Source organism: Annulohypoxylon truncatum, assembly GCF_022578515.1.
Source record: "Annulohypoxylon truncatum strain CBS 140777 unplaced genomic scaffold F4807scaffold_12, whole genome shotgun sequence".
Lineage (NCBI taxonomy): Eukaryota > Fungi > Ascomycota > Sordariomycetes > Xylariales > Hypoxylaceae > Annulohypoxylon > Annulohypoxylon truncatum.
In genome coordinates, this window is record NW_025953798.1 from 447,646 (window position 1) to 463,583 (window position 15,938).

Here is a 15,938-nt window from a genome sequence, read left to right on the forward strand (position 1 = left end):
CTACGTACTGTACGTAGGGAAATTGATTACGTAAGATGGGGGTATCAGGGGATTAAGTAAATTTTGAAAGCGTTTAAGTTCGATGTTTTTAGTAAGTACCTTAGGTACGTACCGATTAAGAGACTGCCACACACAAATCAACAATTTTTCCCTTGCTAGTCCGGAAAGCCTTCAACTTTAAGCCAATTAGAATCCTGCATTTTTCAGACCCCAACGTACCTAAGTATTCGGCAGACTCCATGGGGAAATGAGTTGACGATGGAACCGATAAAATAGACAAACCGGAGATTTTTCAACCCTATTCTGTACATCCACGGACGGTTGCTTGGAAATCTCCCCACCCCTCTCATTCCCTTTATTTATTCAAATGTCTTCATGCCTAAATCTTGTAAAATCGACGTTCCAATCAGAGGAACTATACATTTTTGATGAGGGTTAGCTTACAGGCCATCGCATCATATAATCGTCCTTTTTCCACTAGTACCGGGAAGGGTGATATTCACTCCTTTAGTTGCCATCGATAGAGCTCTCTTGCTGGTCGATGCCTATGCACACTCCCCAATCGGGAAACATCTCTATTTTTACCCAAGTATGGTCATCCTAATGTCCATCAGGGACGCGAGTCCAGGACGTACATGTACGAAGAGTGCCAACCAGAGGGCAGATGGGGGTTGGCCAAGTGCCAAGGAACAAGCTCGTTCATCTTAATGAGCCATTTCAGCCCCTCTTTACCCCTCCATCGTCGTAGGTAGAACAGTTGCTGCCCCTCGTCTCTACTACTTCTGCATCTTTCCTGCAGATTCACTGCAGGAGTCTGTACGCTGTGCTGGCAGATCGATCCGTCTTGCATTGACCTGTAAAGTCGCCTCATCTTTGAAGGCTGGACGTTCAGAATGAGAGACTTCATAGGTACTTCGTGCGGTGACTGCGAAACGAATAACAATGCAGCCGTTTCGTCATATCTCAAATCACTATCTAGCGAGAGAAGCATGCAAAGAGGGGTCAAGAGGCGGGGATATGCGAATGGAAATTTTTCGTCTGAAAGGAAGCCTGTATCCTACCTGCCTACTAGCCATGTATCCTGGATCGTCGATATGCCTACCTAAAACTCCTCCGTTAGTAATCTCATCGACTCGCCCAAGCCAGTTCCAGACCTCATCCGACTCAAAAGATCGCCGAAATTTTACATCTAGACCATCGTATTTCTGACCTACGTGACCTCGTCTACAACTTTCAAGATTCAACCATAATCTCCGAACGGTCGAGAGACGATGGTATGTATATATATTGCTCGTTGGTCTATAGGACGGTTCACATACTAGTTGACTGGGTCCAGTATATATGCAAGCCACAACGCACATCGTGATCCAAAGTATCCGGGGAAAGTAGCTGATTCTCTCCCGGGGCTGGCTGGTTGGGTGACGTGCAGACTCACTAGGGCAGGTAAGTCCTCCGTGTCTGGGCAAAAAGTCGGTGAGCTGAACAAGGATAGGCACTTTGTGTAGCCGCCCAACCCGTTTTGTAGGTAGGCTCGAAGGCAAGTAGGTAAGAGTAGCTAAGGGACTGTCCCATCGTAATGTCGCAAGTCGTAACCTACTTCAGGTGGCTTTCACCCTCGCCACTACGGTAGCTTGAGTTGAAAACCAATGACAAATTGTACTTGGGTATTATCTTAGGCACGGCGATCCTCGCGCCAGGAATGATATAGTCTCGGTTTAAGGTCGTCTTTAAGGCTGGGACTTACTGGCAGCAAAGTAACGAATTTCAGAGTGACAATAGTGACGGCAATTAAAGAAAATGGATCATGTATTGAGAAGTTGAGGGAGGAGAAAAAAAAACGAAAGGCAACGTTCATCCCAACAACAGGGGGTCATCCCTTCAACATTAGAGCCGCGCTAAGAGCCCGTTAAGTGCGAGTAGATCTAGGCTCGATCCGAAACTTTCAGGGAGGACCCTAAAGCATGTAAGAGACGGACAACAGGTTATAGCAAGATGTCAAGTGGTGTTACATGGTGAGGCGTTGCTTAATATTCCTGAGAGTCGTAGATCGATATCATCCTCGGGGTAAGGACGGGTTGAATTTGGCTCGGGAAGAAGTAGCTTCTGCAAGAATATGCATCACTCATAGTCTAAGTTACCAACTGGAGAGGATGATCTGATGAATGTCGAACAATGTCTCAGAATTCGCCATATAGTACCCAGTAGCCAGTCCAGATCTGGTTTCGCTACAACTGACCCGGGAAGCTACCCAAGCTACTCGTGAGAACTTTTTGGCCCAGACACCCGTCCGCCGGGTAAATGCGCCAATTCTAGAATCAGCAGAGCCAGAGGGCAGCTCGCCAGTTTCGAGACTCTTTCGAGACTCCCCAAAGACTTGGTATTAAAGACCTATGAGAAGCCGTCTCGTAGCAAACTAGACCCGGGAGTGGATGAGGGATTCGTCCAACCAGAAGCCGTTAATGTACAATACCAATTTATACCTGTGTTCTTGCATACATAGTGCCCATGTGGAGTCTGCTAAACCGGGAGAGAGAACGCACATATACCGCCCGAGGATGATAGACGCAGAGGCTTGGGTGTATTTTGCTGCAGGTCGGCATGACGGTATTGGATAACCGAACAGAAACAAAAGATGGAAGGATGAATCATCTTACAACGTCGAGTTGGGCCGGAGTGACTTGAGCGAGTCTAAAGGTGTCTGAATGTATCCATATGATCCTATACGGAAAACATCGCGGAAAACATCACGGGAATGATGAGCTGAGTCTCTATCTGTCGACATCCATTGCGGCAGATAGGATTCAAAATCGGATTATTTGCAGTTCAGATATTCTCCCCGCATTGGCAGAGGGCTAGGAGGGATGTGAATAGTCCGCATATCGGCCATGGCTTGCGCTGGCGTTTGGAGCCAAAGAAGACTTGGACCGCGCTGGTTTGTTCGACGACCTTTTGGCGACAGGTAAGGTTCCGCTCACCGCTTCCCCCCTCTAGTTTGAACAAGCTATTCCCAGCTACCAATCCTGGCACTCGACGATGCCAGGGGTGGCCGGGTACCTATGTAGGTCAACCACTTACCATAAAGGGCATATGAATATTCAAACCCGTCACAGCTGGCCTACGTGCATATGTGATGCGCAACCATCTTCCTGTAAAATTGCTATCAACTATCTTGAACAATTGAAGCAAGTTGATCCATTGATGTCATGGGAAAGGGGGATTTTGAAAGCGGCTGAGCCTTAGCACATAAATTGAAGTAATTTGAAGAAGTTACTAACATAGAAGACGTTTCCCTTTTTTTTTCTTCTTTGCTCGTTTAGGTTGGACCCCTCGAACCCCACCTAGTTGATTTCCAAGCCTTTGGTTAAAGTTTGCGGCCAGCACCGTCGCCATCAACTCTCTCTTTAAGCCAATAAGTTGAAATAGGGGGGTTTAAAGGACCTGGACCCTGAAGAACTAGCAAAGTCTATCGCATTGAATTTCAGATACTATACACTAAAATATATCTCCTTTTACCTGTTAAGTAAGTAGTTGATCACTAAACTGTAGCTCATACCTAGTGCCAGATCTGTCTATTGAAGTTTCCGATTCTTCTGTAACAATATCGAACCTACTCAGGTACATATGTAGGTAGGTACCTTGCTGTTTCGTACCGCCGGTATCCATGAGATACATGCCTAAGTAGGTACATCTGTGGATGTTCGTCGTATATGTGTAATCCATATTTTACAACGTTTTCTTAGGCGCCATTTTTCGTGGCCATCTTGTGTACCATCTGGACAAACGTTTCATATTCCAATGTATTCGTCGTATTGCAAGTAAGCATCAAATGCCGTAGGAGCAGAGCAATAAGGATACTAGGTAAGATCTCATCAGCGATACCGAAGGGATTACAAACCTCGAGCTTTAATATGAAGGTACGAAGAATGACCGCAGCTAGTAGGTATTCTGTACACGTAACGTTAGCGTGTTAGGCTCTATTAAGGTGGGTAGAGAGACCAGGGGTAGGAGGGGCCAGCAAGCCAAAATGTACTGCACAAGGACTTGGAGTTGTCCACCGTAATCCACCATAGCGCATGTACACAATCTGTACCTCCCACAGCACATGTGCACTTATCCCGTAGGCTATCGCTTAGGACCCAGGATGTATCCTGTATCCTGGGCAAAGTTGTACGTTGTACGTTGTACGTTGTACAGGCTGTACTACCTCCAAGAGACTCGACTAGGGTGGAGGGAAAGGACGGTTTCACTGGATTGGAGCCAGGGAAAGTATTGAGGAGCAACTGGAGAGCAGCAAGAAGGGTTGGTTCAAGGTTGCGCCTTTGTCCTAATTCTAACCTCCTCCCTGTGCCTCGCCTCATCCACTCGCAGCAATTGAAACATTGAAGTCTCCTTCTCTTCGCACAACTCCACACTCTTTTATTATTATTATTATTTTACTTGGGATTTTGCGATTTGCAAAAACCTTCTTTTCCTTTCTTTTCCTGTACTTGCGCTGCCGCTCCTGGCTCTCCAGGGCCGCATTTTTGCGTTCTGTGCTATAGTTGTTCTCATCAAAGGTGAGTGAAGAGATCAGTTCTGCGTTGTCAACAGCCGAAGACGACCCTCTCCAAGAAAACTCAAACCCCCCCTTGAGACATCGTCAACCTGCCCTACCCGCGCAAGTCGAGTGCCGAACGAGGGATAAGCAGCGGCGACACAACGGGAACACGGGCGCAAAAAAACAAAAACAAAAAAAATGTTGCTAGTTGATCCTCCTGAGACCCCTCATTGCGTATCTTGTATAGAGGCAGCAAACTCGCAACCTTCCCGAAATTCGTACCTTCAGCTATCAGAAACAATGCTGACAACTAGTCTTCTCAATCTTCGCAGTTTATAGAAAAACCCGGTGGTTGCCCAATTTGGCCTGTACGAAAGCTTTTGGTGTTGTAACAACAGTAACATGGATGATTACCGTTTTCGCGCTCAGCAATCCCCAAGAAACGAAGCGCCGATGAATTCTCTTGTCTCACCGCAGAGAAATGGCAGGCCTATGCCTCAGCCAGTCTCGCAAGATCCTCGAACAACTTTGCCTCGACGATTCACCACCGACTCGGGGCGTGTACCAACATTGTCCACTATATCCACGCAGCGATTGCCGGAACCCCAAGAATATACTGCCGTGAGTCTTCCAAGTGTTTTCCAATATCCTCCCAAATCAGACCAAGCGCTAGCCGTAGTCCTCTGTCGGTGCTGAAACTATCTCGACCAATGTCTCAATGCTCCTAATTGCATGTCTTGCTTCTGTGAAACTCGCAGCTGACATTGGTCCATCTTAGACCCAGTATAAAGTACAATTGGTAAGGCTATCCCTCTGATATCTGGCATTTGCCGTCTTGGGTCTGCTTCCACGTCACGCGTCCGTGCATGCGTTCGATGCTAGCCATCTGCTTGCACTTTCCTCTCATTTTTTTGATATAGTCGAGTTGGCGCTCATGAATTGTACAGTTAGAGAAGAAAAAAGTCGAGTATGAAAAGCTTCGAGAGCAAAAACGGCGATTCGAAGCCGAAATGCACAAGTTAGACCAGCAGCAACGGCGGGATGAATTCGATATTGCTCAGATGCAGGAAGATTTAGGTCGGGGAAATGGGATAGGCATGACGGGTCACCAATCCGAGCCGACGACGCCTCCCGAGTATAGAGAGACAAGCTCGGGATTCCCTACTATGTTCTCTCGTCCCAATCGTTATTCCACCCCGAGCCTCGGTCTCGTCTCTCCGCCGGGACTTTTCAATCGACCGGGTAGATCTGGTTCGCAGCTGGCATCTCCCCAGTCCGGTCTTCTTCAATCCCGTTTCTTTGACGATCCTTTACCGTCCCGTTCCGTGCCGGGATCGCGTAGAAATAGCGACGAGGATGAGAAGGAAGAGGCACTTCGTCAGGACCCCACGAGTCATCGATCAACTAATGCGTAAGTTCAATATTTTGAAACCACACTGTTTATGCTTCCTGCACAGTATATATCTACGTACAGTTATCAGCGAACACGGCTGCTAGTGTCAGTGGTGAGCTGTGCTCATTCCATTACACGTTCGTATCGATACGCGTTGCTAGGAAACCAGGTTTTATGGTGACAATGGGTCATATAACGTCTGTTCGAGAGGGTGACAGATGGCAGACGGCAGGGTATTCTCAAAGTGGCCGTTGCTTTACTGTTTGCCCTTACTGTGCTGTGCTGCCTAGTGGCCTGCCAGCTGCCCTGACAGACGGACCGCTTGGTTGAGCTTTGGGCATTATCACAAACATTCTCGTCCCTGACCCTTCTAACTGAGTGACTGATTCTCCCACAACACACAACGTATAATAACCCAACTTCTATTCTCTCTCCCAAAAAAATTTCACTCTCTCCTTCACAACAACTTTTTCACTCTCTTCTTCACACCAACTCTTTTTCCTTAACCTTACTCTACCCAGAACTTTCAACCTTGGAAAATCCATCAGCAACAGCAACCAGCACTTACTCTTAAATATTCACCACCACTTGGGTAAAGTTTCTCAATTATTTCCCAGCTACACACACCCCTTACCTTCTTCACTCCTCATACTATCAATTTACATCTACAACTACCCTTTATTTCCCTTGACACGTGAGCCGCCTACCTTAGGGTTTACAACAGACGTCACTTCAAGTTTTCTTGACACACATTTCCTTTTTGTCCTTCTCACTCTTCCACCACACTGCCAATACGTGCTCGTGGATTACTAACCTAGACATCCATCTAGTCTCAACCGATATTCTATGCCGGTTACTCGTCGTGGTAATCTTTACGACAACCTTGATCAAACCAACACAGCTGGTTTCCTGTTCAGGGACGACGAATCCTCAATGGACTTGAACAACTACGCCAGCATCGACGCTGGTGAGGATAATTTTCCTCAACTCTATGCCCAGAAGGGCAACCCCAACGTGGTAAGTAGTCGCGCTAACACGGATTTTTACTGCCGTTCCTTCCATTTCTTCACTTGTTACCATTTACCTTTTGTTCTGTGCCTTCCGTCTGTACCGTTGAATTTGAAGATTTTTTGAACTGTGCTTCAAAAAATTTTCCTATACATGTGTACACCGGGTGCACACTCGTCCCCCACCTCGATATAAAATCCAACTTCGCACAACATCTCCTTCACTACCCTTCCCACACCACATTATCTCCCATGCACGACACAACACAACACAGCATAACACAATCCATTCTTTCCACGGTACCTTTTTTTTTTGTTCCTTTTTCCCTTCCATGATCACGACTCATATGACTCTTCAACCCACTAACACATTCTCTTCTCAGCTTTCTGCCTCGTCTGCCGCAGTTGACCTCGCATCTCAGCGCGCCAGTGGTGAAGCCACACCCAACAACGGTTGGGGATCTATCACTCGTCACCGACAGCAGCAAAGCCTGTCTACCCTAGGATCATCTCAGATCAACACCCCCGATACCATGAGCCAGGCTGGATCTACTGAGGCCAGCTCGGTCACTACTCGCCCTTTCCGTCACTCTTTGGACATGAACCAGTACCGAGAGGCTAACACCGAGGTTGCCACTACCGCAACCATCCCACCTTCGTCCGCCCAAGTGCTGTCTACTCCCCCGAAGTTGCAGACTTCATTCTCCGCAGGTGATTCTTCTAGCAAGAACGTCTCTAACGCTACCATGACTCCCTCTGGCAACGCCAATGCCCATGCTCAACAGCATTTTCATAATCACAACGCAAGCATTGGACGATACCCCCCTGGAGCAGTCAAACGCCATAGCCGTGAGTTATCAAGTGACAATCTTACAGCCGTCACCCAGGCCGGTGCCCCATTCCCTTCGATCCAGTCGCAGCTACAGGGTGGTGCCCCTGCATTTGGGCCCATCGCCTCCAGCCAGGCCGGTATCCAGTCACCTGTCTCTGCCGGCGCATCCTCCTCGTCGCCATCCAGCATTAGCCCTTACACTCAATTTTACAACGGGTACGGTCCACAGAATGCTGGTAACGGCTATGGCATGAACATCTTGGCTTTGGGCATGCAGGGCATGAATCTGGGAAACTATCCCCAGAACTATCCCGGCTATGGTCCGGTTTACCAAGGTCCTGGCCAACAGAGAGACTCTCAACAACGCGTGATTCAGCAACGTCGTGCCCAGGAAAATGAGGCAATGAATCGCTTTGCAGGTATGAGCATCGAGTCGGTTGTTGGTACTATTTACAGTCTTTGCAAAGATCAGCATGGCTGTCGATTCTTGCAGAAGCAATTGGAGAATAGAATCCCCGAGCAGGTTCATATGATTTGGTTAGAGACTAACCAACATGTTGTCGAACTTATGACAGATCCTTTTGGTAATTACTTGTGCCAAAAGCTTCTTGAATACTGCAACGACGACGAGCGTACCGTGTTAATCCAGAACGCCACTCAGGATATGGTTCGGATTGCGCTCAACCAGCACGGAACGAGAGCCTTGCAGAAGATGATCGAATTTGTCAACACACGTACCCACATTAGCCTGATCACCGAGGCTTTGCGATATCGGGTCGTCGAACTTATCCAAGATCTCAATGGCAATCACGTTATTCAGAAGTGCCTGAACAAATTCAGTGCGGAAGACGCTGATTTCATCTTCAATGCCGTTGGCAATCACTGCATCGAGGTCGGCACCCATCGCCATGGCTGCTGTGTTCTCCAGCGATGTATCGACCACGCGTCGGGAGAGCAGAAGTTGTGGCTGATCAACAAGATCACCGAAAATGCCACTCGACTAGTGCAAGACCCATTTGGCAACTATGTTGTTCAGTACATCATCGACTTGAACGAGACTGTGTTCACGGAGCCTTTGATCCAGCAGTTCCGGGGCAAGATTACTCAGCTATCTCGTCACAAGTTTAGCTCGAATGTCATGGAGAAGTGTCTCCGTTGCGGCAATGATGACTCTCGGGATATGATGGTCAAGGAGCTTCTCACTCCAGGAGAGATGGAACGCCTTCTCCGCGACAACTTTGGCAACTATGTTGTCCAGACCGCTCTTGACCACTGTACGCAGCACATGAAGATTCCGCTTGTCGAGGCAATCCGACCTATCATCCCCACTGTGAGAACCGCACCTTACGGCCGACGCCTCCAGGCCAAGATTCAACAGCACGATACTCGCAGCGGTAACACTGGTGGACAGACCACGCCTACCGATCCGACCGGAGGCCAGATCACAATGCGTCCTCCCCAATCTCGCCCACTCATGAATCAATCCATCGAGGCACCAGCTGGCGCTTACATGAACGGCTCCATTCCTAACGGCATGAGCGGTCCTCGGGGTAGAATGGCTTATCCATCTCACAATGCCATTACAGTGCCGGGTGTCGCGACCAGCGCTCCTCCGCAGCCGCCTAGACTGACGACCTTCTCCACGTTCCCTGGCGCTGGCGGCAATCCCGAATTTTTTTAGACATGCCCCTTGCCTATGGCGGTCACGATCCTTGTAACGGTATGATATACGAATTCGGACGATAGTTATTTCGGGTAGCTTTCTACCCAGTCGTCGATTATACGGTCAGTGGCCCTACGCAAGAACGAATGAGACGTTTTCTATGAGCTTGACGACATTGCGTTTCCTTTCTTTATAACATTACGACATTACCATTTTCTTTCTACGCTGGACATTACTGCGCAACTTCATTTACGTTATCGAGAGTCGACACTGGCGCCCAACGTTCTCTGGGTAACTCTGTACATTAAGCACTCGATGATTCCCGACTCTCGATACTCGTCATAATCAAGGCTAGCACGCTACAGTCACATGACCCTAATCGTGGCCTGCACCTTTGTACACCCAACCCCGAAGACACCTCAGCATAGATTATTTTCCTTACACTACGGATTTCTCTTTTTTTTTCCCGGACATAATCGTCACTTGGGTTGTAAACCCTTGCAAAAAACTGGTCTATTGGTCACCCTGCTCGCAGATTCTGTATCAAACTCGACAAATCTGTATCCGTTCACTTTCGATCCTTCAACGTACCTGGAATTGCAACTTTAACTAGCTGCCTTTTTGGGAGGGTTGTTTCAAAGGAGCTCCATGCAGATCGTGATACGATGAGACCAACGAGACCTATCGACTCAGCTACCGGAATCATTGCACAACATATTCCAGAATTCCGGATATCTCTCACACCAAGTACCAATGATTCACAGAGTATTGAGGAACAGGTTGATGGGAATAGGTTATCCAGGCATAGTCATCTATTTTTCGACATTAGATGCAGACTGGGGTATACTGGATACCTGCTCTGGGTGGATATTATTGTGCTTTGCCTCGACGTGGCTATCTATCAGCATTTCTGCGATGTTAATCCGCACGTCATCACCGATATCGCTTATTTCACGGGTTTGACCTAGTTTGGACGAGATGTCCTAGGTCTCGGCCTACGTACGTACTGGATCGTTTTCGTCTTGTATGCAATAGGCACACCTAATAAGAGGCATATCCGCATTTCTCATGGTCTTTTTGTGATTTGATTAATCATGGCCCTATGTGATTCCCGGCTTTGTGATTTTTCACTACCACATTAACGTAGACAGGCTTTAAAATTTCTTATTTGTAGAGGATGGCGTGTTGTCCATCAAATTCATGTAGTCGGTTATCAAGTGTAGTAAATTGGTAAATTCTCGGCCAGTCGAAGCAGGCGGTATACTTGGTTCGATAGAGCGGGCGTATATCACATTAGGGCACAGTAAACTTATATATCGGGACAATGGTCAATCTTTCAACAATTCTCCAAGTACTTGTTGGTACGAGCAACTTAGCTCAGTTGATTAGCAATGCGTAAACCGTGTGTGTAATGCCGGGGTCCAAACATCACAACTGAGCTGAGGGTTCGAAACGGGTGCTTGGAGACTTGTTTTTGCTTTTTTCCTTTGTCATGAATCCATATAGGGATTAATCCTTGGTTACAGCAACTGAGCGTGGGTATGTCTAGCACTGCATTCTATAGGAGCAACGCTCCCTTTTCTTAATAGATCATGCCGTTCACTATGCCAGAGGTCCGGCGCCTCTCCTTTCTAGCAGCTGCAGAACTTGTCTTGGTCAAGGTATCAAATCCATCACCCACTCATCCCATGTTCAACATTTCCGGCATAACCTTTACCACACTTTACCTACCGGTCATCCAGCGCGAAGTACCCCCACCTTACCTCTTCTGTAACATAGTCAGGTATCTACTGAATGGAGAAGACTATTCTGGAGTTGAATGGCAAGTGATGCCCATGCTATCACATCAAAAGCTAGATAGACTTTACTTCATGGCACGGCTATCATGTGTTACATCTACTAGGTAGTTACGATATCTGATGTCGGAAGCTCGCGTATGACTGATAGATCGACTATACTTACTGATACGTCAAGGGTAGAGGCACATTAAAGACAATATGATGTGCACAAGGAGTTGGTTCTTCGACACACCTAAGCCCTTACCTGCCTATATACCCATCTACCCGCTCCCAAGCCCGCTGTACGATGTCATAGTAGAGATAATCCTAGACTTCAAGATGCATATGGATGTGTTTTTTTTTTCATAAAAAAAAGAATTGCCTTTCCAAAGAAAGTAGAATGGATATCAGCAGATGTAGACTAAGATCAAGGAACACGATAACCTCGACGTTGGTCTCTTCAATAGCACAAGAGCTAAGTTATTTGCTGATAGAAGAATTCCTCAAGGAATATCTACAACCCATCGTTAAAACCCTTCCTTTCCTTCTATCCTCGGCCGTGGAGCTCAAGTCAAGGAAATAGGTAGAAACAGACCCTAAGACTAGTACTTCTCATTCGCCCCAATGTCTGCTATCTACTCGTAACCTTTCTTCAAACCTCCCAACAAGAAGGGAGCTGGAGAGTGGGTATTTCTTCTATATTACTCTGTTATGGTGGACAATCGTGGGGCTAGTTGGCATTGGCAATTCAAGGATGATCTACATGTAGCAACCTGAGCTGAGGAATAATATCCAGTATTCTTACAGAGCCTGTTCTAAGTCTCACGACAACCGACCTAAGCCAAAAGATCCACGGATGGCGAAAAGGGGGTCCAAAGTGTACTAGTAATATGAGCTCAACCTAAAATTTAGAAGATGGCTTGTACGTATTTACGACAAAGACAAGAATATATAACCTTTCAGAAGAAGGCGACTCCCCTACATTGCAGATAGATCTCTACGCTTCGAGTCACATCTATAGACATGGAACATCACCAAGATATAGTAACTAGAAATCGAGGAATGCACTTTAATAAGAAATCAATTTTAGTCCCATGAAAGAATTTTATTCCTTGCTCGACTATTTAGCAACTCCAGGCAGAATTCATGAGCCATACGCATGCCCTATCGACCGTGAAGAAAAGTGTCATTGCATGCCGTAATCGCGACCAAGCCGCCATCACCACCCACACCCTAGCTGCTGCTGCTGCTACCTCCTCCTTTAGCAGCATACGCTTATCGGTAGCGCCACAGAGACAGGGTGTTGTGTCTCTTCCAGGTCTTTCGGCGACCGGCGCGGGTCTTGTTGTAGCGGTGACCCTTGTTGAGACCACGGGACTTCTTGCCGGTGGCGGTGAGGCCACGAGCCTCGCGGTGCTTGTGGACGGGGTTGACGATCCAGTTGATGCGGGGATCTTGGCGGATGGCCTTGTGCTGGGGGTCGACGAGGATGACCTCGTAGTACTTGTAGGTCGAGTCCTGGTTGATCCAGTAGGAGTTGAGGACGCGCAAGTTGGCGCAGCGGCGGCCGACACGCTCTTCGGCGGTGGCCTTGAGGGATCGCTGGTACTTCAGCTGGTTGACACCCTGGTTGGTGGGCTTGCCTGTAGTTTTAAAGCGGTTAGATATTTGCTTGCTCTAGAAGTCGGACATTCCTTCGTAATAGACTAACCATAGGTGGCACCCTTGGGCACAGGGCGCTTGCGGCCACCACGGCGGACACGCACTCGGTAGATAACATAGCCTTGCTTGGCCTTGTATCCGAGGCGACGGGCCTTGTCGGGGCGCGAAGGGCGCGAGGCACGGTGGATGACGTTCAATTGACGAAGCTATATTAATGCACTCTCAGCTAATGTTCAACGAGTGTATAGCAAAGACACCTTCTCTCCTCGCCCGGGAAAAGGCGAAGAGAGAAGAACAGCGTCCACATAATCATCCACGCCAGTATTGAAGACTCTTGTAGATTTTTCGTGTGTATGCTTTTCGTGTCGAATAGCAGAGGATCGCGAAGGTTTTCAACATACTTCCCAGCAGCGGACTCGGAGGAGGAATCGCAGGACATCAGACTGCTTCTTCTTCTGAAGCTCTTCGACGTATTTGAGGGCACCCATCTTGACTATTGTTGAGAGAATGTAAATTAGTATTAGGATTAAAACCAGCGAAGTCGAGTATGGTAGAGGGATACAAACCAGGTTGGGAATGAGAGCCTGCAACAATGGATGGTCGTGTGTCGTTAAGTTTGTGGAATGAAGAAATGCGAAATCTCCAATTGAGTGTGGAAATTTTTGGGTTAAGTTGTGCGAGTGGGTTTTGGCCGTGAAATTTAAGCGATGCCGCGCTAGTCCAGAAACAGTCTGGCGTTTTTGTACGGAGCACACTGACCACTTTGGAACGTCGTTCCTTTTGACTCCACAATACCCGTCTAGACCCACTATTATTCAACGGTGATAGCTTCATTTTCCGTGAAATCGTTCCAATTGCGCCAGCTAAATGTAGCTATTTGCTTAGAATACGCATATACACTTTAGTAGCTTATCTTCTCTTCCAGACATTCTCCGTCAAAATCTAATAACCTCAACTCCACATATTAGCAGGTAGCTAGGATAGCTGTATGGCGTAATGTATATCGTCCCAAATCTCACGAGCTCGCCTATTCCCTTCAAGATCGGTATTTGGATCGCTCTACAGCCTTGATGGGAATGGTCTTGGCAACAGCAGATAACTTCTTCACCTGGTCTGCAGCAATCGTACCCCAGCTGTCTCCATCCGTTGCCTTGCCGCTGTCCTTGAAAAGCTCCGAGACCATATCATTTTTCTCGTCTGCCTTGTACCTATCAGGATGGGGAGACGGATAAGAATCCGGGGCGAGATTTCTTTCGATAAGTTTCTCTCCATACTCGCGACCGCAGGCGAGGAGTTCTTTCACATCCCGTCCATCTTGCTTCCACTTCGCTATGGGCAGATCGATCTTGAAGTTCTTGAGCTGCTCGTCTGTCTCCTTGAATTGCTTGAGAAGAGAGTAACCTCCCGAAATGACAGACTGGGCGTCTTTGAATAGGACGTGATCTTCCTTGCTAGCACCAAATGTTCCAGAAGAGACAGCCGCAGTGGAATAAAGCCTCGCGAAAGCTCCCACAAATCGACCTTCGCTTTCGGCGCTACATGAATTAGTTACCCCTTATTCACTTTCAGCAATACAACGAAATCCAGTGTGCTCACAATTCCTTCTCTCGTACTTGCATGAATAACCGCATACAATCATTTTGCTTCTTAATCTTCTCTCCGAAGTTCTTCATGAAAGTCTTGGATTTCATCATTTCGCCTTTAGTGTTGCTTTCGAAAATCTCGGCCCATCGCTGGAAATTTCTAAATGTAAGGGATATATATTAGTATATACGCAGCTCGAAATTCTGCATGCTGTTCTGAGTTCGATCCTCACCGGCTACCTTCCCGGCCCTCGTCCTTTTCGTATTCGTCAAGACGTGACAATCTCTTGTTTGTATCACCGAGTTTGTTCCGTTTGGCGTTATTGTCCTTGATGAATAGGCCATCCGATTGGTCCGAAAGCACTATTAAACGTAAATATATGCACTACAAGATCAAGTCTAATTGACTCAATACAATCCTTATCTGCAAGTTACTCACGTTGAAGGCCTGGCTTCCTTTTCAACCCTCTCTTCGACATGTTGACTTAGGGTAAATGGCAATGTGGTAATGTGAGCGTGGCGGCTGTCGTTGGTCCTCGAGCCTTGAAAGAATATGGAAATAATTGGAAGACAAGGTTGGCACATTGTGAGTTTAATTGACGTAAAATCAAGTGTAAGAGCTGGAGGTAGAACCTGCCCCGACCTTGGATAGGTAGACAGCGCCTTCCTTAATTATATCCTCCCATTGAGGGTAGGAAGCAGGCGTGCGGATATCCAGCAAATCAACCAATGCTCTTTCCACGACTTGAGAAGCTATTGCCGCCATTTCGGTTGGGGATCTGCCTGGGTACTCAAGCACCTCAATTCCAGAACCTCAGGGCTTACCGATACCTGCATCCTACCCTTTAAGTTGAAAATTTCCGTCGTCGAAAGATTAAAAGAGCGAGGAGAAAATACCAAGGGACGACTATAATGACCTTAAGCCTAGTGGCCTAAAAGCACATGGTAGTTACGTGCTTATAGGTGGGATTATTCTCAAGTCATACCTGACGTCCAGCATAGCTGGAGGTAAAATCACTTAAGACACTCCCAATATCCAACTACAAATGCCCATCAAAAATCTTTAGCAAAAGCTGGAGATGTACCAGCGTCCTCAATTTTGTCAGCAATATCAAAAACTACCTAACCTGGGTGCCGCCCAGAATGCATCTCTCAAAAAAAGCAAAGTGTAAACATTCATGCGTGAGAAAGTCTTTTTTGGTCGTACAAAACTCGTCCAGTCGCCTAACAAATCGTTCAAAGTTGCCCGCCCCTTTTACCTAACAAATTACACCAATTCTCGTTTAGTAGGTCTATGGTCTCATTTGTGTGGCTGATGTTTCAGGTGCTTGTCTTATGGTCTCGTCGTGATGTAATGTAGGTCGTTTAATAAGCAGTCCTCCTTCCTGTCCCCTCTTGTTTCCGCGCGATCGTTTCAAAGTCTCCAAGAGATGCCGACGAACGCCCAATAGTCTGATTATGCCGTCTTATGTATCCTTCTGTT

General features: G+C 47.2%; 3 protein-coding genes across 3 annotated transcripts; 1 reads left to right on the forward strand and 2 right to left on the reverse strand.

Moving 5' to 3' along the window:
- Window positions 1-4,939: 4,939 nt before the first annotated feature.
- On the forward strand, window positions 4,940-9,450 carry F4807DRAFT_459487 (ARM repeat-containing protein; the record flags this gene model as incomplete). The annotated part of the gene is made up of 4 exons (XM_048001371.1): window positions 4,940-5,158; window positions 5,485-5,948; window positions 6,761-6,947; window positions 7,321-9,450. 4 exons carry the CDS (start codon window positions 4,940-4,942, stop codon window positions 9,448-9,450), a joined length of 3,000 nt encoding a protein of 999 aa, XP_047855167.1.
- A 2,749-nt stretch (window positions 9,451-12,199) lies between these two features.
- On the reverse strand, window positions 12,200-13,524 carry F4807DRAFT_422159 (60S ribosomal protein l15). Its single transcript, XM_047997645.1, has 4 exons — window positions 13,439-13,524; window positions 13,274-13,365; window positions 12,922-13,078; window positions 12,200-12,853 (listed from the first exon to the last, which is right to left on the reverse strand). The coding sequence occupies exons 2-4, from the start codon at window positions 13,358-13,360 to the stop codon at window positions 12,486-12,488; spliced, it is 612 nt and encodes a 203-aa protein (XP_047855168.1). The 5' UTR covers window positions 13,361-13,365; window positions 13,439-13,524; the 3' UTR covers window positions 12,200-12,485.
- Window positions 13,525-13,673: 149 nt separating this feature from the next.
- F4807DRAFT_422162 (uncharacterized protein) lies at window positions 13,674-15,501 on the reverse strand. The gene is made up of 5 exons (XM_047997646.1): window positions 15,442-15,501; window positions 14,895-15,362; window positions 14,689-14,818; window positions 14,469-14,615; window positions 13,674-14,407 (listed from the first exon to the last, which is right to left on the reverse strand). The coding sequence occupies exons 2-5, from the start codon at window positions 14,932-14,934 to the stop codon at window positions 13,909-13,911; spliced, it is 816 nt and encodes a 271-aa protein (XP_047855169.1). The 5' UTR covers window positions 14,935-15,362; window positions 15,442-15,501; the 3' UTR covers window positions 13,674-13,908.
- Window positions 15,502-15,938: the final 437 nt, after the last annotated feature.